The sequence below is a fragment of the Hylobates moloch genome, unplaced genomic scaffold (assembly GCF_009828535.3).
Source record: "Hylobates moloch isolate HMO894 unplaced genomic scaffold, HMol_V3 SCAFFOLD_1, whole genome shotgun sequence".
Classification (NCBI taxonomy): Eukaryota; Metazoa; Chordata; class Mammalia; order Primates; family Hylobatidae; genus Hylobates; species Hylobates moloch.
Window position 1 is genome coordinate 210945227 of NW_026652276.1, and position 22855 is coordinate 210968081.

General features: G+C 39.0%; 1 protein-coding gene and 1 long non-coding RNA gene across 2 annotated transcripts in view; one reads left to right on the forward strand and one right to left on the reverse strand.

Annotated features, from left to right (window-relative positions):
- Positions 1-22855, forward strand: part of KLHDC10 (kelch domain containing 10) — a 65606-nt gene that overhangs the window by 19701 nt on the left and 23050 nt on the right. The window contains exon 2 of the mRNA XM_032761732.2: positions 5634-5720. Coding sequence (XP_032617623.1) covers positions 5634-5720 — 87 coding nt within the window. The remainder of the gene's footprint in view (positions 1-5633; positions 5721-22855) is intronic.
- Positions 2354-13513, reverse strand: LOC131380996 (uncharacterized). Its single transcript, XR_009209383.1, has 4 exons — positions 12836-13513; positions 10947-11006; positions 7868-8080; positions 2354-2587 (listed from the first exon to the last, which is right to left on the reverse strand). It is a non-coding gene; the product is annotated as an uncharacterized LOC131380996 (long non-coding RNA).

The following is a 22855-nucleotide window of genomic DNA, read 5'->3' on the forward strand; positions in this document are numbered from 1 at the left end:
TGTTTAGTTTTGTAGGAAACTGCCATACTGTCTCTCAGTATGTGTGTATCATTTTACATTCCTTCCAGCAAAGTATAACTCATCCAGTTCCTCTGCATGCTTGCCACCATGATCAGTTTTGATAAAACACTTTGGCAACTACTGTTAACTAGTCTGTCTCATTTTTAGAAAATCAGAACTGACTTCTTACATGTGTCTTCAGGTTCTCTAGAATGAGACATTTGGTTACTTATATCAGTTTGACTTGGCAGTTGGCTCTTAAATGTTTGGAGGAATTCACCAGTGAAGCCAGCTAGTATTCTTAAATCTTTTACACAATACTTCAATTTATATTTTTTCATCAATATCTATATTAGTCATTTTCTATATCCTTCATCTGAATAAGACAGATACTTTAATGTTCTTCTAGTTTTTCTTCTCTCAGCCTCCCTTCCTACCCTTATAAATATTCCTGTTGATAGCATCTGAGATTATAGTTTTGAATGTTAGTAATTTTTTTTCCCCACTCAGTGCATATTTAAAGGTTTTACTGGTTTCTCTGCTTACTCTTTTCTTGGGCCTTGTTTGTTATTCTTGCATTAATTAAAAAAAAATCCAGTTATATATCTTTGAGTATTTCATCAGAAGTCTGAAGGAAGCAAACTTTTTGGGTCCTTGCATATAAAAAAATTTCTTTATTTCACTCTCCTTCTTAAGCAACAGTTGGAGTAGGTATAGAATTCTAAATGTGAAACTATATCCAAGTGTCCCAGGACAATTTGTTGAAAAGACTATTCCCCACTGAATAGTCTTGTCACCCTTGTCAAAAAAATCAATTGACTATGGATGTTAGGGTTTACTTTTGGACTCTCAATTTCATTCATTTAATCTGTATGTCCATCCATATGCCAGTACCACAGTTTTTGAATACTGTATCTTTGCAGAAAGTTTTGAAATGAGGAAGTATGAGTCTTCTTTCACTTCTTTTTCAAGATTGTTTTGATATTCTGGGTTTCTTTGCTTTTTTCCATCTGAAGTATAGGATTAGCTTGTTCATTTTGGCAAAACAAACAAAAAGGTAGTTGAAATTTTAATATTGTTCGATTCTCTTTTGTGTCTTAACTTTTTAATATACTTTTCTATAATACTTCTTCATGCTTGGGCCTTAGTTTTATGCTCAGTCATCTTTATCTGTGAGTCCTAGTTAGCCTTGCTGTGAGTGTTACATCTGTTTATTGCAGCAGGCCTCCACAGATTGTGGATAGGGATGGAATAAGCAATGAGATGAAGTGTACTAATTGCCAGGCTCCTTCAGTGTGACTGTCCCCTCTTCTGCCTGGGTGTTAGTATCCCCACAGGGTTCTACCTTCTCTCTCTGATCCCAGTGTTCACACTCATTGTTCTAGCTGGAGAGTGACACCTTTGTTGTTTTTGCCACTGTTCCCATCTGGGAGCAAATACCTCTATTCTATAATGCTTGACTCAAAGAGGTAAATGGCTGGGAGGGGTTAATCTGCTATGTAACTTCTGTGCTACACTCCAATCACTTAGGCTGTAAATGTTTAAAATGGTTTCACTTCTTCCTGCTGTCTTTTACCTTGGGGCTTAGTTGACCCCGAGAGTTGGTCCCTCCACTTGCCCTGGTCCTCTGCTCTTGGTGTGTAGGACTGTGGTGTCTTCTTTAGTCCGGTTCTATCTGCTTTTCATCTTCCAGTGATTCCTCATAGTATTAGTCCACTAAGGGCATTTCTTGTTTTCTTTTAATTATGTCTTTTTTTTTTTAAATGACTTTTTTTTGTTATTTGGGAGATTTTAGGGGAAGGTGAGCTTGCTCACACTGCTCAGGCTACCATCTTAATTCAGCCAATGACTGTTACATTTATAGTGAAGTAAACATAGTAAAAAAGAGAAAAAAATTAAAAACTAGCAAAAAATAAAATATTGATGAAATTATTGAAGAAATTGTTAGTATTATTATTTTTCTGGAGACAGAGTCTTACTCTGTCGCCCAGGCTGGAGTGCAGTGGCGTGATCTTGGCTTACTGCAACCTCCACCTCCTGGGCTCAAGCAGTGCTCCTGCCTCAGCCTCCCGAGTAGCCAGGACTACAGGCGCATGACACCATGCCCAGCTAATTTTTTTGTATTTTAGTAGAGACGGGGTTTCACCATGTTGGCCAGGCTGGTCTCGAACTCCTGGCCTCAGGTGATCTGCGCATTTCAGCCTCCCAAAGTGCTGGGAGTACAGGCGTGAGCCACCACACCCAGCTTATATTTTTGTTTGAAGAGTTGAAGCTATCACTTAGGAAGGTTGGCACTTTGAATATATAAAAATTAAAACTTCAATGAATAAAAGTTCAGACCAGTAATATATTTATATGAAACTGGAGAGGCATACATTTATTTAAAAATTTAAGAAATACATTTGTGTTGGCGTCACACTGTTGCTGGTTTCTCTTTTTTCTGCTCTTTGGGTGAAAGAATAAAACGGGTTTTGAAGTCAGTGCCTGTCTTGATTGAATAACCTCCACAGAGTCAACAGGAGTCTATGCATACAGACTTATGCTGGTTGCTGAGAGAGAGACATGCCAAAGATATTTGATAGAAGCCCTGAGAAGACATAAAAAGGGTTATTACAGTTTTGGTTTGTTAATTATTTTTGTTTGTTTTTGTTTTTGAGACAGAGTCTCGCTCTGTCACCCAGGGTGGAGTTCAGTGGCACGGTATCAGCTCACTGCAACCTCTGCCTCTTGGGTTCCAGCGATTCTCCTGTCTCAGCCTCCTGAGTAGCTGGGTTTACAGGCACCTGCCACCACGCCTGACTAATTTTTATATATTTTTAGTAGAGATGGGGTTTTGGCATGTTGGCCAGGCTGGTCTCAAACTCCTGGCCTCAAGTGATCTGCCCGCCTTGGCCTCGTAAAGCACTGGGATTTCAGGCATGAGCCACCACGCCAGGCCTGGTTTGGTAATTTTTAATGTTATTCCCTCAGTGTTACTCCAAAGTAGTTTTTTATATTTTTCCATTATAAAATCATATATCGTAGAATTTATGGATAACATAAAAGGGGTAATAACCTCAAGCCCAATCATAACCAGTGTTAAGACTTTGGTATGTTTCTTTCCAGTATTCTTTTCTAATCACTTTTTAAAAAAATTAAAATAATACAGTATTGTTTTTCTTCCAGTCTGAAAGTAATGCCTACTCAGAGAGCTTGGAAAATAAAGACCATCATAACGGGGAAAAAACAAAAATAATTCATTAGAACCATCCAAAGATAACTATAGTCAAATACATTAATTTGATGTAATCTTTCCTGTATTTTTTCTGAATATATAAAAATACTTTTTTCTTTACTAAAATATCATACTTTAATACTATTTTGTACATTGTATTTTTCATTTGCAATATATTGTGAATGTTTTGTCATGTTAATAAATAGTTTTGTATATACTCTTCAGTGGTGTGTAGAATATGAGCATATTTAAGTATGTTTATTTAGCATACTTAACCATCCCCTATCATTGGACATTGAAAGTGTTTCTAATTTTTTACCATTATAAATAATACCGTAGTTAATATCTTTGTCCATACATCTTTCCATGCATCTATGATTGTTTCTTTAGGAATAGATTCCTAGAAGTGGAATAGCTGGGTCAAAGGGTATGTACATTTTAACGCTTTTGATACATAAAAATGTCGAATTTTAAGCTAATCACTTGTTATATTCTGTCTTGTATTGCTAATTGTTTTATGTGTCTGTCTTGTCTCCCTAATTAGAATGTAAACTTAAGGGCAAGGGAAGTTTCTTATATATTTAATGTATCCTTTGACAGTGTGGTTTACAGTTTTGGACTCTGGAGTCATCTCAACACATACTGTATTGATTTAAAACAATGGTTCTCTAGACTGTTGAATGTCATAAACCTGTACATTAAAAATATATATATATACTTATATTTATCCATATATGTATATTTAGAGTAGATATGGGCTTGCAAATTTTCAATTTTTCCACAAAAGAATATTAAAAAGAAAACCAACTACAATTTTCTTATCAGCATCATTTCATAAAGTAAAGAATATTTAACAACAAAAAGGTTCTAATCTCTGAAAAAAGAGCAGGCCTTTAAATGGAACATTTTAGCTTTTTGAAAAACTTATTGCCTTGTCCATATTTTCTCATTTTGTGTTGGACTGGTGAATCTTCACCTTAGCCTAGCAGTGGTCTGTAGACCAGCATTTGAGAATCACTGATTTAAAAGACTTGGAATATTAAAAGATAAATCATTTGGCAAAATAAATAATTATTCTCCTTTTCCATAAGTCTGTATTCTCTACAACATTAAGTGCAAATGTGCAGGTGATGCCATTTCATTATACAGAATCTGTATATCTCTATGTACAAGTTCTGTAGTAAGCAAACTAGACCCTGCTGATGGACATCTGAATATATATTTCCAGTTGCCAAAAATAAAAACTGTTCTTTTTCTAGGGAATTTAAGACAGGATAAAATATGGTGTAGTGGAAAGAGGCAAGTTTTTAGAGTCAGAAGGCCTCGCTTGAATCCTGGCTCTGGCATTAAGTCATTTAATTTTCCTTTAGCTTCCTTGCTTGAAAAATTATGATGACACTATCTTCTTCAAAGTGTTTTGGTAGCTCCTGTTACAGCAGTTCCTTCACTGTAATGTAATTATTTGTTTACACATCTGTCTTCCTCATGAGACCATGGGCTCCGAAGAGCAGGAGTCGTGTCCTTGTTTTGCAATCTCAGGTCCTAGCATAGGGCTCCAGGCATAGCAGATGCTTAATAAAATGATTGTTGAATCAATACAGGATTGTTGTGAGAATTATATGAGGTAATATATGTGAAAGCTCTTTGTAAACCCTAAACATTATGCAAGTGTTAATTGTTTTTACTGTCAATAAGAGCTATCTTTGGGAGCTATCAAAACTTTGGGAAAAGAGATAATTACCCCATAATAATTCCATTAATTTAATTAGGTTTTTATTCTATTTTATAAGAAAACATATTTTAATTGGGGTTAACATGGAGGTAATTTGCTTCCTGGGAAGGCAGATGAGTCCCTTCCCTCCCTTCTCCCATGGAAGTGCCAAGATATTAAATGTTTGTTTAATTTGGTTGCTGTTTTAAAATTTAATTATAGTAGAGTCAGCTTATTTCATATTTAAAGAATGGTGCCCGTTGCTTTATCTTCTTAACCATACAATTAATATAACCTTGAAGAGAACAGGAGCCTCTGTTATGTCCAATTAGTTTCAGAGCTCCATTTTGAAATTAACTGACTTAAAAATGTCATCGTTTCTAATCAGTTCATAAAGCTCCTGGTGAATTTTTGCCACAAGATGGCATTGGTGATTATTGAGTGCACATACTATTGAACCAGAATTCCCAAAAACGGTGCACAAAATTGTATTCTTTTGGGGGTAAGAGTTGAAAACCTTCATCACTGCTTATATGTTAATTTAATTTTGACTTCCAAAACAGGGTTAAATGCTACTTTACATCACTTTCTTTCTGTATTCAAGTATTGTTTTGTTTCCTGTTTTTCTGTCTTTATAACTACAGTAACTATGTATTATTTGCCATGTGTTGTATGTGTCTGACTTATTGCTGATAATTGTGGTAACAGGTAAGAAGAAAATACGATGGGACCCAGTTAGGAGGCGCTTCATTCAGTCCTGTCCCATCATAAGGATCCCTAACAGGTTTTTGAGAGGTGGGTGATAACTAGCAAGAGATCTGTGCTTCGTATGGGTTAAAGGGAACTTTGAATGAATTTTCTAAACTCAAAACTCTGGTTTTTAAAAATCATCTAAACAGCTAATGAAACAATTGGAATAAGAAAAATCTAGAACTTAATTTTAAACCTGTTTCTTGTTGGCCACTATTGGGATTGCAATTGTAAGTTTCAGGGAGTTAGAATCACTTAGTGTATTATTAGATGGTAGAGATAAATCATCTCACTGATATAAATGGTATTCCACAGTAGCCATATTAGAAAGAATTTTGAGTGAATAATCTATAAAATATGGATGTGGGAAAGAATTTTCTAAATATGATTCTAAGGAAGAAATAAAAGATTATGTAATGGTATAAAATAAAAAGTCTCATGTCAAATGTCATATATTAAAAGATAAAAAAGAGAATTATTTGTAACAAAGGGGTAATATGAATATATAAAGAGTTCTTATAAACCAATAGGTTAAAAACAAATGCGTACTAGAAAAATAGGTAAAAGGATATAGAATTATCAATTTGTTAAAAAGAAGTGCCAATAATTATGAACAAGTATTTATTTTTACTATTATTATAAACACAACAATTAAAACAATACGATGTTTTTACCTATTAGATGAGCAAAGACTAAAAATAAGAATACCCAATGTTGGCAAGGGTATGGGAAGATAAAGCTCATCTATTGAAGGACATGTAAATTTTATACAGCTTTTCTGAAACCAGTTTGGTAATATGTATTAAAAACCTTAGAAATATTCATACCCTTTGACCTAGCAGTTTTTACTTTTAGAAATGTTGCATTCCTTCTACTTTTTATTTTTTGTACTAATACATACTCCATAGTGAAAAAAGAAAATCTCAAAAGACGGTTGAAAACTCTCGTTCACACTATTTTTCTAGATACAACAAATTATAACACAAGCGTACTTAATGTTGTAATTTAGACTGTATTAAATTATTTACAACCCAGTGTATCTAATTTTAACTGGAGTTTGTTTTTTTTTTTTTAACCTAGGAAAAAATCCTGCAACTGCTATAGATGTTTCTATATCTAGTTCCTAACCTATTTTTGGCACCCGAGCTCCAGAGCATGCATAAAATCAACCATAAAATGGGTCAAGATAGGATCCTTAAGATGGTGTACCACCTTTTAGCATGAGTAAATTTTGTTAGTAAAAATTAAGGGCCAGGCTGGGTGGCTCATACCTGTAATCCCAGCTCTTTGGGAGGCCAAGGTGGGCAGATTGCTTGAGCCCAGGAGTTCAAGAGCAGCCTGGACAACACGCTGAAACCCTGTCTCTGTAAAAAATACAAAAATTAGCTGGGCATGGTGGTGCACACTTATAGTCCCAGCTACGTGGGAGGCTGAGGTGGGAGGATCACTTGAGCCCAGGAGGCGGAGGTTGCAGTGAGCCATGATTGCACCACTGCATTCCAGCCTGAGCGATAGAGTGAGACTTTTCTCAAAAAAAAGAAAAAAATTGGGTGATTTTTGTATTATATGACAGGAAAGCCATTTTACACACATGGCCAAGCAGGCATGTCTAATTTTATAGCATTTTTTCTTTTTTCTATTTATAAATTAGAATACTAATTTACCAATTTCCAATGAGAAATCTAACCTGGGCTGAATAAAGCATAAATTAAACTTCATTTTAGTTATATTAATATAATTAATTATACATACTAAATATAAGCATAATTAAGGAATTCTTTAGGCTGTATAATTCAACATAATAACAATGATATAAAACATAAACATAAAAAACAAATAGTGACATAACAGGTTGTATCTGTATGATGGGGATTTTATTTTCTTTTGTATGGTGTTTGTTTTTCAATTTTTTGATTGTGGAGAAAAAAGATTGCACAGGTAAGTTTTATACCATTGGTTATTTGTAAGCCCTCAATAGCCTCAATCAGTGGTTGCGAAAGGTGGCCCCTGGCAGTGCTAGAATTGAGGTGGGAGTTAACTCAGCATCAGCAACATCAGCACCACTAGTGGCCTTTTAGTTCTCACCTTCTTTAACCTCTATGTAGTGTTTGAGGCTGTTGACTACTTGCCCTTCTTAAATTTTTCTTTTTTTGGGTTTCTTTACTGTATAGTTCTAGATGTTTTCTTCCTACCTCTTTGATTGTTCATTCTATTTCCTTCACTAGCTTCTTTCTTCCTGCCCTCTCAAAGTGGGTATTGTTCCAGCATTCTGTCCTCTCCATTATCTCCTTTAGTTGTCTCATCAACTTTCACAGGCTTAAGTCTCTTCGTTTGTTCGTTCGTTCATTCTTTCATCCTTTCAGTATTTCTTGATTGCTTCCTATGTGCTGTGCTAGCCTGATGATCTAAGTAATAGAGAATTAGGTAAACAGACAATTACAGAATAATTTGAGTATAATTATTTGTAGTAAGTGTTCTGATGAGGTAGCATGCTATGGGAGCACACAGGAGAGGTATCTGATTCAACTTGGCTGAAGGAGGGTGACAGAGGAGTGGCCATGAGGATGACATCAGAAGGGATGTGCTTAAAGGCTGAGTAGGTGTCAGCAGCGGAGGGTTGGATCCTCTCAAACCATGGGGATCAGGCAGCTTGAGTAAAGGCATTTAGGCAAAACAGGACATGGTGTTTTTAGAGATCTAGAGAAAGTTCAGCACAGTGGGAAAGGGATGGACAAAAGAGGCTGGAGAGGGCCCAGATCAAGTGGGCACCACCCAAGTGGAGTTTTCAGGATCAGATTTGGTTTTTTAGCTAGTGAAGAAATTTAATTAAAGGCTAATTATGAGATTATTATAGTTATCAGTGTGCAAAATGATGGAGACTGAAATGAGGGTAGTTGTAATAGGAATGGAGAGTAGGGGCCGGGCATGGTGGCCTACACCTTCAATCCTAGCAGAGTGAAACCCTGTCTCTCTACATACACACACACGCACGCACGTACAATTAGCCAGGTGTGGTGGGGGCATGCCTGTAGTCCCAGCTACTCGGGAGGCTGAGGCAGGAGGATTGCTTGCACCTAGGAGTTCGAGGCTGCAGTGAGCTATAATCATGCCACTGCATTCCAGCCTGGGTGAAAGAGCAAGGCCCTGTCTCATTAAAAAAAAAAAAAAAAGTAGAGAATTGATTTGACATATAAGGAAGTGGAAGTGAAATTAGATGTAGATTTTAGGCAAAGGATAATAAATTCAGTTTAGTCTCTCCAGAACAACCAATAATAGCATTAATAGCATATCTTTTAACACTCAGTCCAAGAGTATTTCCAGGGAAACTTCCTTGGCAGGCCTCTCCCCTCTTTGTTCTGATGGCACCCTCCGTGTACCTACCTATATCATAGCACTTATTGCACTGAATTGTAGTTGTTTACTTGTCTGTGCCTCTCATTAGACTGTAAGCTCTGTAAGGGCAGGGACAGTGGGACAGTGCCTTTCATATCTTTACTCCAGTTTGTAGCATAGTGCATGTAGCAGGTATATCATATGTATTTGACCTTGAATTAAAGTATTGTAAAGGCCACTGTCAGAAAATAGGATGGGACTAACATTTTATTATGTTCTCAACTTCTCTCTGGTATTGGTGACAGTGAACTAATGAATTGTTGAGAACATGAAAATTCTATTGTTTAATGCTTCAATAGGTTGTGTGGTTTTGCTTGTTTGTTCATTTGTTTTTAACTTATCTATACTTTTGAAATAGCCACTTTCAAGCCTCATATTTTGGAATTCTTTGTATCACCTCTCTTTGTTCAGATTGTAGACAGTTTCATAGGGCCCATTTTCTGTCACTAGATTCCTTCGCTAGGTCCTACATCTTCTCTAAAACATATTTCTACCAGTTAAAATTGTGGTGTAGTGAAAACAGTAATGGTGTAATGAAAACAATGGGTTTTATTATAAAATGGCAGACTTAACATACCCATTTACCTTTCCCTACTTCTCAGATGTCATTGGAAATGACAAAACAGACATAAGACAAAGAATAAATCATTGTAATTAAAAAAAAAAAACAGAAAAGGGAGACTTTGAAACTAGATTACTTGTGTCTGAATCCAGGCTCTGCCATTTAGCAACTGTATGACCATGGGCAAGTTGCTTATTCTTTTTTTGCCTCAGTTGCCTCATCTGTAAAATTAGAATGATGATAATAGTATCTACTTCCTAGAGTTACTATGAAGATCAAGAGAGACAGTATGTACAGAGCACTTAGGAGAGTTTCTTTACATATAGCAAATGTTGAATTAGTGTTAGCTATCATTATTGTTATTATTAGAATGCCAGAAGTTTTTAGAAATTTTAGGGTACTAGAAAACAATTGGAATTATATTGATGGAGGAACCAGCACAGAATAAAATGCAGCCCAGAATAGATGCTCCTGTTGCATGGTGGAAGTCAGAGAGTGTCTTAGTAGGGCTCTTTTCTTAAACTCTAAGCATAGAGGCGGCAAGTATAGGAAGATGGAGCAGTTTTGGGGGAAAGTGGAATATCAGGGCAGGTAATGAAAGAATTGCCTTGAAAACAGTTACTTCCCCTACTCCTTCTCTCCCTTCATATAAAGTGCCCTAGCAATGGCATTAGTTCCAGGATAAAGTCATGAGAACATTTCAAGGAAAGTGGAAGATTTGCCTTGGGGAGGATCGGGCAGGCATTGTGAGCATGGATTAAGACTGGAGGAAGAAGGCCGGGCACGGTGGCTCATGCCTGTAATCCCAGCACTTTGGGAGGCTGAGGTGGGTGGATCACGAGGTCAGGAGATCAAGACCAGCCTGGCCAACCTGGTGAAACCCTGTCTCTACTAAAAATAAAAAAAAAGTTAGCTGGGTGTGGTGGTGGTCACCTGTAATTCCAGCTGCTCAGGAGGCTGAGGCGGGAGAATTGCTTGAACCCAGGAGGCAGAGGTTGCAGTGAGCTGAGATCGTGCCACTGCACTCCAGCCTGGGTGACAGAGCGAGACTCCCTCTTAAAACAAACAAACAAACAAAAAAAAAAAACGAAGAAAAGACTGGAGGAAGAGTGCACAAATCAGAGCCTTAGCGAATGGACTTCTGTAGTAGATGGATGAGGAGAGTGGAATGAGTGGAGAATAAGGAGAGGAGCTCTATCAAGGATCCATATGCATTAAAGGACAATACTGTCAAAATATAGCCTGCCAATTTTGGCAATAATGCTTTCTTTTTCTCCACTTGTAAAGGGAAGCCTGTCTGTCAGTGTGTCACTTACCTGCAGAGACCCACACTCAGACAGACCTTCCATTTGGGTTTTGGAGGCAGATTAATACAACTGTGGAGGAAACACATATTTCATATAATAACTAACCAATGTAGTCCTTCATTTATTAATATGAGTAGGTGATAAAGGCTCACCATACATTTGAGGGAAACTAGACTTAGAAGAGACTAAAATAAACAAAACAGCTGCCTATGGTAGAAACAGAGATAATGAAGTAGGGTGGAACTTAAGGAAGTCCTAATCACAGAATGTATCTTTACAGAGCCAAGAGTGAATTAGATCCATAAATTAAAAAAAACAGCTTCCTGGCTAGGCGTGGTGGCTCACGCCTGTAATCCCAGTACTTTGGGAGGCCAAGATAGGTGGATCACTTGAGGCCAGTTCAAGACCAGCCTGGCCAACCAATATGGTGAAGCCCCATCTCTTCTAAAAATACTAAAGTTAGCTGGGCATGGTGGCACACGCCTGTAATCCTAGCTATTCAGGAGGCTGAGGCATGAGAATCACTTGAACCTGGGAGGCAAAGGTTGCAGTGAGACGAGATTGCGCCATTGCACTCCAGCCTGGACAACAGAGCGAGACTGTGTCTCAAAACAAAACAAAACAAAAAATGCTTCCATGGATAAAAAGTAATGATTAATGAATTAGTTTTATGTTGAAGAATTGATTGCTGAAATTAAAACTCAGTTGGAGGGTTAAACCATACACTTAAGACCAGTTACTTTTCATAAAAATAAAATAGAGGAAATTTGCAGACTATAAAGAAGACCTACAGATAGAAGGTACATGAGGAAAATGTATCCTTTGAGGATAGATCTGAGTGATCAAGTACCCATTTCACAGGAGTTACAGAAGGAAAGATCGGACAATGGAAGGGAGAAAATTTAAAAATCTGAGTTTTCGCCAGGCACAGTGGCTCACACCTGTAATCCCAGCACTTTGGGAGGCCGAGGCGGGTGAATCACGAGGTCAGGAGTTCAAGACCAACCTGGCCAAGATGGTGAAACCCTGTCTCTGCTAAAAATACGAAAAAATTAGCCAGGCGTGGTGGCAGGTGCCTGTAATCCTCGCTACTCGGGAGGCTGAGGCAGAGAATTGCTTGAACCCGGGAGGCAGAGGTTGCAGTGAGCCGAGATCACGTCACTGCACTCCAGCCTGGGTGACAGAGCAAGACTCAAAAAAAAAAAAAAAAAAAAAAAAATCTGAGTTTTCATGTATAAAGGGCACGCCAAGGACCAAACAAGAAAAAATGCAAAAACAAACCAACAAAAAGTACCTCCCTATACGTTACTAAAGTACTTACTATTTCAGAGGTAGAAAACAAGTTACATAGACTGAAAACTGAAAATCAGACTGGCATGGATTTCTCACCTGCAGCATGGTTTGCTAGAAGATAAATGCCTTCAGTGTTCTGAGGGGAAATTATTCTCAAGACAGAATTCTGTACCCAGCCTCACTAATGTTTAAGTGGGGGGGGTCAAAATAAGATTTCTGAAAGTTTGTGACATACCCCATTTTGATAAAATTACTTGAAGATGTACTCTGATGAAATGAAAAATCCAAGCCAGGAGTGGTAGCTTACGCCTGTAATCCCAGTACTTTGGGAGGCTGAGGCGGGTGGATCACGAGGTCAGGAGTTTGAGACCAGTCTGGCCAACATGATGAAACCCCCTCTCTACTAAAAATACAAAAATTAGCCAGGCATGGTGGTGGGCATCTGTAATCCCAGCTACTCAGGAGGCTGAGGCAGGAGAATCGCTTAAACCCAGGAGGCGGAGGTTGCAGTGAGCCAAGGTTGCACCACGGCACTCCAGCCTGGGCAACAGAGCAAGACTCCATCTCAAAAAAAAAAAATTATAAGAAAAACAAAATACACTTACCATTCATTAAGTGGAAGTGAATCATCACAAAGGTCTTCATCCTTCTTTACACTGAGAAAGCTGAGGAGGAAGAGGAAAAGGAGGACTTGGGCTTGCTGTCTCAGGAGTGGCAGAGGCAGAGGAAAATCTGCATATAAATAGACTTGTGCAGTTCATACTCATTTTGTTCAAGGGTCAGCTGTATAACATTCTGTAACTAAAATTAAACAAATTGAGAGTTGTACTAAAGGTCCTAGAATTTTTTGTTTTAAAATTTACAGGTGTAATATTATCTACTTACTAAAAGAAAAATTCAAATAATACATAAATACATAGGGTGAAAAGTCAGGATCCTTATTGCAAGCATATATAACATTTCTACAAATCAAGTTCAAAAAAGACAGTTCAGTGAGAGAATGTATGTAAGAGGCTTAAGCAGGTGTTCTTAATCTGTTCTTGCACTGGTATAAATAAATACCTGAGACTGGGTACTTTATAAAGAAGAGGTTTAATTGACTCACGGTTCTGCAGGCTGTATAGGAAGCATGGTAGCAACTGCTTCTGGAGAAGCCTCAGAAAGCTTTTACTCATGGCAAGAGGCAAAGTGGGAGCAGGTGTCTTACATGACAGGAGCAGGACCAAGAGGAGGTGAGGGGAGGTGCTACACACTTCTAAAGAACCAGATCTTGTGAGAACTCACTCACTATACAGTACCAAGGAGGTATGGTGCTAAACCATTCACGAGAACTTCACCCCCATGATCCAGTCACCTCCCACGATGCCCCATCTCCAACACTGGGGATTACAATTGAACATGAGATTTGGGCGGGGACACAGATCCAAACCATATCAGCAGGCATTACCCAAAAGAAAAATTCAAATGGCCAATAAACATGAAAAGGTGCTCACCCTCATTGTAATGAGAGAAATGAATATTAAAACCACGAGAGCTCTACAAACTCACAGGAATTGCTAAATTAAAAAGACTGACAATGGCAATACCAAATATTGGCAAGGATGTGGAACAACAGGAATTCTCACATGCTGCCCTTGGATATGTAAATTGGTACAACCATTTTGAAAAACATTTTGGCTTTACCAAATGAAGGTGAAGATTTGCATACATTAAGATTCAGAAATTCCATGTTTAGATTTATAGCCAACAGAAATGTGAGCCCCTGTGCACTTGCAACATGTGCAAAAATGTTTGTAGTAACATTAAGAACCACAAATTTGAAACAACCCAAAATGCCTCTTCACACAACTTAGACTGGATAAATAAATTATGATATATATTCATACAAGTAATTAATATTTGGCAAGGGAAATGAACAGATCACCTCTGTTCTCCTAGAACAGGGATGAATCTCAAAAACTTAATTGTGAATAAAAGAGCCCGGAAAGAAAATATACTATATTATTCTACATACTATATTATTCTATTCAAATACACTTTAAAACTAGGCCAAAATAAACAGTATTGTTTAGAGATGCATACCTAGGTATAATAAAGCTATAAAAAGACAACAGATTTTTTTATGATTGCCCTAAAAATCAGGAAGTAGGATACTCTAGAAGTGAAGGGAGGTTGGAGGGTGTGATCAAGACAGGCAGTCAGAGGGCTTCTGGGTGCTGGCAGTATTCTGTTTCTTGACCTGGATGACGATTATATGTTCCTATTTTAATAATTTGTTAAGCTCTTTATGCAGTATTGTGTTTCTTGAGCTGGATGGTGGTTACGTGTTCTCTTTCTAATAATTTGTACATTTAAGGCCGGGCGCAGTGGCTCACGCCTGTAATCCCAGCACTTTGGGAAGCGGAGGTGGGTGGATCACCTGAGTTCAGGAGTTTGAGACTAGCCTGACCAACATGGTGAAATCCTGCCTCTACTAAAAATACAGAATTAGCTGGGTGTGGTGGCGTATGCCTGTAATCCCGGCTACTTGAGAAGCTGAGGCAGGAGAATCGCTTGAACCCGGGAGGCGGAGGCGGTGAGCCAAGATCACACCATTGCACTCCAGCCTGGGCAAAAAGGGCGAAACTCCGTCTCAAAATAAATAAATAAATTAAATAATAATAATTTGTACATTTATATTTATGTAAATTCTAAGGCATGCCATATTTAACAATAAAAGGAATTAAATTTAAAAAGCAAAGATCCTGCCTCACATCTTCACTCAACCACCATTAACAGGCGAGTCCTTCCAGATGTGGTTCTTTCTGAAGAGTGTTAAAAAAATGAAAGTTGGCCGGGCGCGGTGGCTCACGCTTGTAATCCCAGCACTTTGGGAGGCCGAGGTGGGCGAATCACGAGGTCAGGAGATCGAGACCACGGTGAAACCCCGTCTCTACTAAAAATACAAAAAATTAGCCGGGCGTGCTGGCGGGCGCCTGTAGTCCCAGCTACTCGGAGAGGCTGAGGCAGGAGAATGGCGTGAACCCGGGAGGCGGAGCTTAGAGTGAGCCGAGATTGCGCCACTGCACTCCAGCCTGGGCAACAGAGCAAGACTCCGTCTCAAAAAAAAAAAAAATGAAAGTTTATTTTTCAGAAAGTATTAGGGGTAATAAGATACAGATCTTTGTAGGGGAAAAAAGAAAGCTTATTTCAATAAAATCAGAAAAGTGGGAAAATAAAGCAAGAAAAAGTGGTAAATAAAAAATACATAAGATTGCAGGGACAAATCTAAGAAGAAATCAAGATCAAATGGACCTTATTTGTGGAATGCATTTAGTTTACTACTTTAATAGGCTTAAAGAAAAAAGTGTGACTTTGCTGTATTAAATAAAGCATTTAATAAAATTTGATATTTAATGTGTTCATTTTGTTACAATACATCCAGTACCCTTATGACATATGTGCTTTTCTGTATGTTACATTTGAATACAAACTTTGTGTTGGGCACACAGTGGCTCATGCCTGTAATCCCAGCACTTTGGGAGGCTGAGGTGGGAGGATCTCTTGAGCCCAAAAGTTGGAGACCAGCCTGGGCAACACTCTGTCTCTAAAAAAAAAAATTAAAAATTAGCCGGGCATGGTGGCACACACCTGTGGTCCCAGCTACTTGGGAGGCTGAGATGAGAGGATTGCTTGAACCTGGGAGGTCAAGACTGCAGTGAGCAGTGATTACACTGCTACATTCCAGCCTGGGCAATAGGGCAAGACCCTGTCTCAAAAATACATAAACAAATAAACCCCACATCCATTCCTGGTAAGGGAAAACATTCTTATGCTTCCAGGGATAAAAGAAGATTTATTTTATGACAGAATACTATAAGAAACCAGTAGTAAATATCACATATGATGTATCATTTATTGATAAGAAACCAATAGCAAACATACATAATGGCAAAACCTTACCAGTATCCTCATTAAAGTAAAAAAACAAGACAAAGATGTCCACTGCCGTCTCCACTATTCAACCTTGTTCTGGAGTTTTCAGCCAATACAATAGAAGACCAAGAAAAAAGAAAAAAGAGAAGTACACATATTGGGAAGGAAGAGTTAAAGTTGGCATTAATAACATGATTTGATTGTCTACCTATAAAATTCAAGATAATTCATGATAACTAATACTAGAGTTCAGAAAATTGGCTGGACAAAATTTAAACTTGCAAAAATAAACCACCTTCCTATATATTAACAGCAACCAATTAGAAAATAAAAGAGGTATCTAGTTACAATTGTATGGAAATTTATGAAGTACTTAGAAATAAAAAAAATAAACTGTTGATGAAATACGAAACTAGCTGGGCGACCAGGTGCCATGGTTCATGCCTGTAATCCCAGCGCTTTGGGAGGCCAAGGTGGGCGGATCACCTGGGGTCAGGACTTCAAGACCAGCCTGGCCAACATGACGAAACCCAGTCTCTACTAAAAATACAAACATTAGCTGGGCGTCGTGGCGCATGCCTGTAATCCCAGCTACTCGGGAGGCTGAGGCAGGAGAATTGCTCGAATCCAGGAGGCGGAGGTTGCAGTGAGCCAAGATCACGACACTGCACTGCAGCCTGGGCGACAGAGTAAGACTCCGTCTCAAAAAAAAAAAAAAAGCCAGACACAGTGGCCCGTACCTGTAGTCCTAGCTACTCTGGAGGCTGAGGCTGGAGAATGGCTAGAACCGGGGAGGCGGAGGTTGTAGTGAGGTGAGATTGCGCCACTGCACCCTAGCCTGGGGGACAGAGCAAGACTCCGTCTCCAAAACAAAACAAAAAAACCCCCTCCCCGGAAAAAAAAAAAAAAAAAAAAAACTAGCTGGTTGAGGTCGTGTGCGCCCGTAGTCCCAGCTACTCCAGACGCTGAGGTGGCAGAATCGCCTGAACCCGGAGGCGGAAGTTGCAGTGAGCCGAGATCACGCCACTGTGCACCAGCCTGGGTGACAGAGCGCGACTCGTCTCAAAAAAAAAGAAAAAAGAAACTATACTCAGGGACATCAAAAAAGACAAGAATAAATGGCTAGGGATTATTTCCCTTAATGGGCTATCCCAGATAAAATCCTCAAGGGACTTTTTAAAAATTGAATTTTAATTCCCATAGAACTTCCGGTTTAACAGAAAAATTGCAAAAATGGTAGAAATTCTCCTGTATCCTGGCCGGGCGCGGTGGCTCATGCCTGTAATCCCAGCACTTTGGGAGGCCGAGGCGGGTGGATGGCTTAAGCTCAGGAGTTAGCAGCCTCAAGACCAGCCTGGGCAACGAGGCAAAACGTCGTCTCTACCAAAAATACAGAAAAAATAACTGGGCGTGGTGGTGTGCGCCTGGGGTCCTAGCACTCATCAGGATGCTGAGGTGGAAGGATCGCTTGAGCTCGGGAGGTGGGGGTTGCACTGAGCCGAGATTGCGCCATTGCACTCCAGCCTGGGCGACAGAGCAAGACCCCATCTCAAAAAAAAAAAAGAAAAAGGAAAAAAATTTCTCCTGTATCCTTTACCCAGATTCCCTAAATGTTATTTTCTCTTTTACTTTATCCTGCTCCCTCTCTTCTCTCCCTTTCCCCCTTTATACACAATACGTACGTACATATTTTTCTGTTTCAACCATTTGAAAATTGCAGACATGATGTCTTGCTCTCTCTCTCTTTTTTGTTTGAGACAGGGTCTCACCCTGTCGCCCAGGCTGGAGTGCAACGGCGCAATCTCAGCTCACTGCAGCCTCCACCTCCCAGGTCCAAGTGATTCTTCCGCCTCAGCCTCCCAAGTAGCTGGGACTGCAGGTGTGCGCCACCATGCCCTGTATTTTTTTAATAGGGTCAGGGTTTCACCATGTTGACCAGGCTAGTCTCGAACTCCTAAGCTCAAGTGATCCACCCGCCTTGGCCTCCCACAGTGCTGGGATTACAGATGTGAGCCACTGAGCCCAGCATGTCTTTTAAAAAAAAATTTTTTTTAATTAAATTTGTTTTACAGATGAAGTTTTGTTCTATCACCCAGGCTGAAGTGCAGGGGTGCAATCATATCTTACTGCACTCAAGTGATCCTCCAGCCCACCTCAGCCACCCATGTAGCTGGGACTACAGGAATGCACCACCATGCCTGGATAATTTTTTTTGGCGGGGTCGGTAGAGATAGTGTTTCACTATTTTGCCATATCTCTTTATGTCTATGTACCAAAGTGTTTGCTCCTGAAAAACAGACATTCTCTTCCATAACTGCAGAACCTGTATCAAAATTAGGCATCAACACTGATTATTAATCCTATAAATAATGGGTAAAATTAATACTAGTATATAAGTTACAGACCTTGTTTCAGATTTGCCATTATTATTTTGCCACTATCCTAATAATGTTCTTTTTGTTTGTTTGTTTGTTTGTTTGTTTTGAGACGGAGTCTCGCTCTGTCGCCCAGGCTGGAGTGCAGTGGTGCAATCTCGACTCATTGCAACTTCCACCTCTCAGTTTCAAGCGATTCTCATGCCTCAGCCTCCTGAGTAGCTGGGATCACAGGCGCCCACCACCACGCCTGGCTAATTTTTGTATTTTTAGTAGAGATAGGGTTTCACTATGTTAGTCAGGCTGGGCTCGAACTCCTGACCTCAGGCGACTTGCCCGCCTTGGCCTCCCAAAGTGCTGGGATTACAGGCATGAGCCACTGTGCTGGGCCAATAACCTTCTTTAATAGCAGTAGAAAATCTGAGATTGTGTGTTGCATTCTGTTGTCATGTATCTTTAGCCTCCTTCAGTGTTGAACAGTTTCTCAGCCTTTGTCTTTTTGACATTGATATTTTTGAACAGTTGCAGATTAGGTATATTGTAAAATGTCCCTTTGTTTGGGTTTCTCCCCATTTTCTCATAGTTACATTCAGCTTATATGTTTTTGGCAGGACTACCACTGAAATAATATTGTGATCATCTCATTGCACATGATGTTGATTGATTTGTCCCGTTACTGGTGATGTTAGTTTTGATCACCTGGATAAGATGCTGTCTGTCCATGGGACTTTTTATAGACTTAACAAACTCATTCTAAAATTCATTGCAAAAGTAAATGGAGAAAAATAGCTAGAAGTTTTTGGGAAAAAGTAATACAAAAGGGAATTTGTTCTAAATATTGAAAGATAGTTCAAAGCTACAATAATTAAAACAAGGTGGTAATAAGGGCCAGGCATGGTGACTCACACCTGTAATCCCAGCACTTTGGGAGGCCCTGTGGTAGGATATGCTTATATAACCAAGAAGTAATATTGTGAGCTGGTGTGAATGGATTGCTTTGATCTGAGCAACTTGGGCTCTGGGAGTAGTAAAAAGTTCTACCTGCTGTTTGGGGGATATGGGAGAGCTAACTGGATCAAACTTCCTTGGCTTTCCTTGAGGCTTCTAGGTCCAACAGAGGACGTGTCTTTTGTGGTAGAGGTAATTCTGGCCTTTATATTTGGAAAGAAGTAACCAGTTAAATAGATTAATCATTTAGGCTGTTTGATATTTATAACTAATGAATACTTTTAACAATAAGTTTTTTTTTTTAAATGGCCTTACCACAAATGTTCATTAGCACATCTGGAGGTGGCTACATCTTGTAAGTAATATACTTATTAAGCAGTAAATGTTATGTACTACTTTATTTACAAGCTTTTGCATTTAAGCTTCTGTGATGTTCTTTTATATATTTACATATTGTTTATATATATTTATATTCATATATTCTTAAAGAGAATAAATTTTGTGTCCAAGGGGATTAGACCTGAATATTGGGATTTTCCTAATTCTACTCTAGAACATGTTGATTTAGTATATGATAAAGGTGGCATTTCAAATAAGTATAGGAGGGGTGGCTTTCTTTAAGTGGTTTGGGGACAGTAGCCTGTTTATTTTGGGAGGAAAAATTAGAGCCCTACCTTATACAACACACAAAAATATAAATTCAGATGTATTCAAATTCTGAATATAAAAAATCAAAACATGAAATTATTTGAAATAAATGAGAATATCTTAATCATTTTATAATGATGCAGAGGTCAATGAAATATAGAACAAGGGAGCTGTAAAAGACAAAATTGAGAGACTCAAAATCTCTGTATGTTAATAGATGCCATAAACAAAAGACAAGGAGCAGGCTGGAAGAAATACATATAAATAAAGAATTTGGGGCTGGGCAAGGTGGCTTATGCCTGTGATCCCAGCACTTTGGATGGCTGGAGTAGGAGGATCATTTGAACTTAGATTAGAAGTTCAAGACCAGCCTGGGCAACATAATGACACCTCATCTCTACAAAAATAAAAATAAAAAAGTAGCTAGGTGTGGTGGCTCATGCCTATAGTCCCAGCTACTTTAGATGCTGAGGTGGGAGGATCACTTCAGGAAGAGAGGTTGAAGCTGCAGTGCACTGTGATTATGCTACTACAGGGTCTCACTCAGCCTGAGCGACAGAGTAAGACCCTGTCTCAAAGGAAAAAGAAAAAAAAATTACACAATGGTGAGAAAACCTAATAGATCTACAAAGCAGGCAAAGGAGATGATCCGGCAGTTCCAAAAAGAAGAAATACAAATGGGCCAATAAACATGTGAACTAGTAAAATAAGGGAAACGCAAATTAACCTGACACCAATTTGTACCCATCAGATTGGCACAAATTTGAGAAGGTTAAAGAAAGCATGAAGAAGTAGGCACTCGCATAACATTGCTGGGAGTAGAAATTGGTCCATTCTATTTGGAGAGCAGTATGGCCCTATAACAGTATCGTGTCTATTAAAAAATTTTTGTTTTGTATTTTGTATTTTTTCTATAAAAATTTTAAATGCATATTCCTTTGACTTAGAAATTCTACCTCCAGAAATTCTCATACGTTTGCATACAAATATATGTAGAGGAAGCTTTGTTACAATATTATTTGTAATAGTGAAAACATTGGAAACAACTTAACCTTCTGTCACATCTCAGACAGCTAGCTTCTTTCTGCCTTTGGGCTAGAAACTAAAACCCGTTTCTCTGGTTACCATAAGTTCCTGCTTGCTCCCTGGGTAAAGAGCAAGTCCTTGTGACATGGAAGAGAGGATGGGTCAGACATCACAGGGACATAATCCTTTAGCTTCATGTTCCCTTCTGGATATTAAGTGTTCACCTGTGAATACAGGTTCTGTTTTAATTTTTTGCTTTTACATTTTCCACTGGGAGTTCCTGAGTCAGATAAACCAATTCTATGGTAGATTTTATTAGCAGCAAGTAATTTTTAGGAAAATGGGATTTGCACATGGAGAATTTGGGGGAGGATTTAGAGAGCTACTTTAGACCCTGAAACACAATTTCAGTTTTGTCAAGGTTGAGGAGCCTATGCTATATTTCACCTAATAAAAATTGATGCTTAGTCTCCGTGGCATTAACCCAGACAGACAAATTCCCATGGTTTATCCAAAATGGAATGGCTTTTTTTTTTTTTTTTTTTTTTTTTTTTGAGACGGAGTCTCGCTCTGTCGCCCAGGCTAGAGTGCAGTGGCGCAGGCTCACTGCAAGCTCCGCCTCCTGGGTTCACGCCATTCTCCTGCCTCAGCCTCTCCGAGTAGCTGGGACTACAGGCGCTTGCCACCACGCCCGGCTAATTTTTTTTTTTTTTTTTGTATTTTTAGTAGAGACGGGGTTTCACCGTGGTCTCGATCTCCTGACCTCGTGATCCGCCCACCTCGGCCTCCCAAAGTGCTGGGATTACAAGCGTGAGCCACCGCGCCCGGCCGGAATGGCTTTTTAATACGTTAGTCACTCTTGGGTTATAAATATGAGAAAGAAATCTGTAGTTACTGGTGAGAGAGAAAGAGGAGTTGCCTTTTTACTCTCAGCTATGAGATTCCTTGACAGGATGTTTAATATTTATCAAATATTGATTAGATACTCTTTACCCAAAAGTGTGATTTGCAGAGATCGTGAAATTATTAACAGAAGCCAACAGTTGGGCTGGATCAGCACTGTGTCAGAAATAGGTGAACCACAAAATTAAAATTTTTCCAGTACCCACATTTAAAAAAGTAAAACAGACAGGTAACATTAATTTTAATATTTTTATTTAACCCAGTATATTAAAAATATCATTTCAACATACAATCAGTATGAAAACTAATAATTTTACATTCATTTTTGGGTACTAAGTCTTTGAAATCCAGTGAGTATTTTACACGTAAAGCACAGCTCAGTTTGGACCACCCACATTTCAAGTGCTCAGGAGCCATGTGTTAGGGCTCATGGCTACTGACGTGGGCTGTGCAGGCTGGACTGTAAGCGACTGTAAGCTCCCAAGGACAGAGGTAGTCATTGCCTTATCACTGTATCCCCAGCACCTAGCACAGCACATGGTACTTAGTACATAGCCAGCATCCAATAATAACTTTTTTTTTTTTTTTTTTTTGAGACGGAGTTTCGCTCTTGTTACCCAGGCTGGAGTGCAGTGGCACAATCTCAGCTCACTGCAACCTCCGCCTCCCAGGTTCAAGCAATTCTCCTGCCTCAGCCTTCTGAGTAGCTGGGATTACACCTGCCTGCCACCACATCTGGCTAGTTTTCGTATTTTTAGTAGAGACAGGGTTTCACCATGTTGACCAGGCTGGTCTCAAAATCCTGACCTC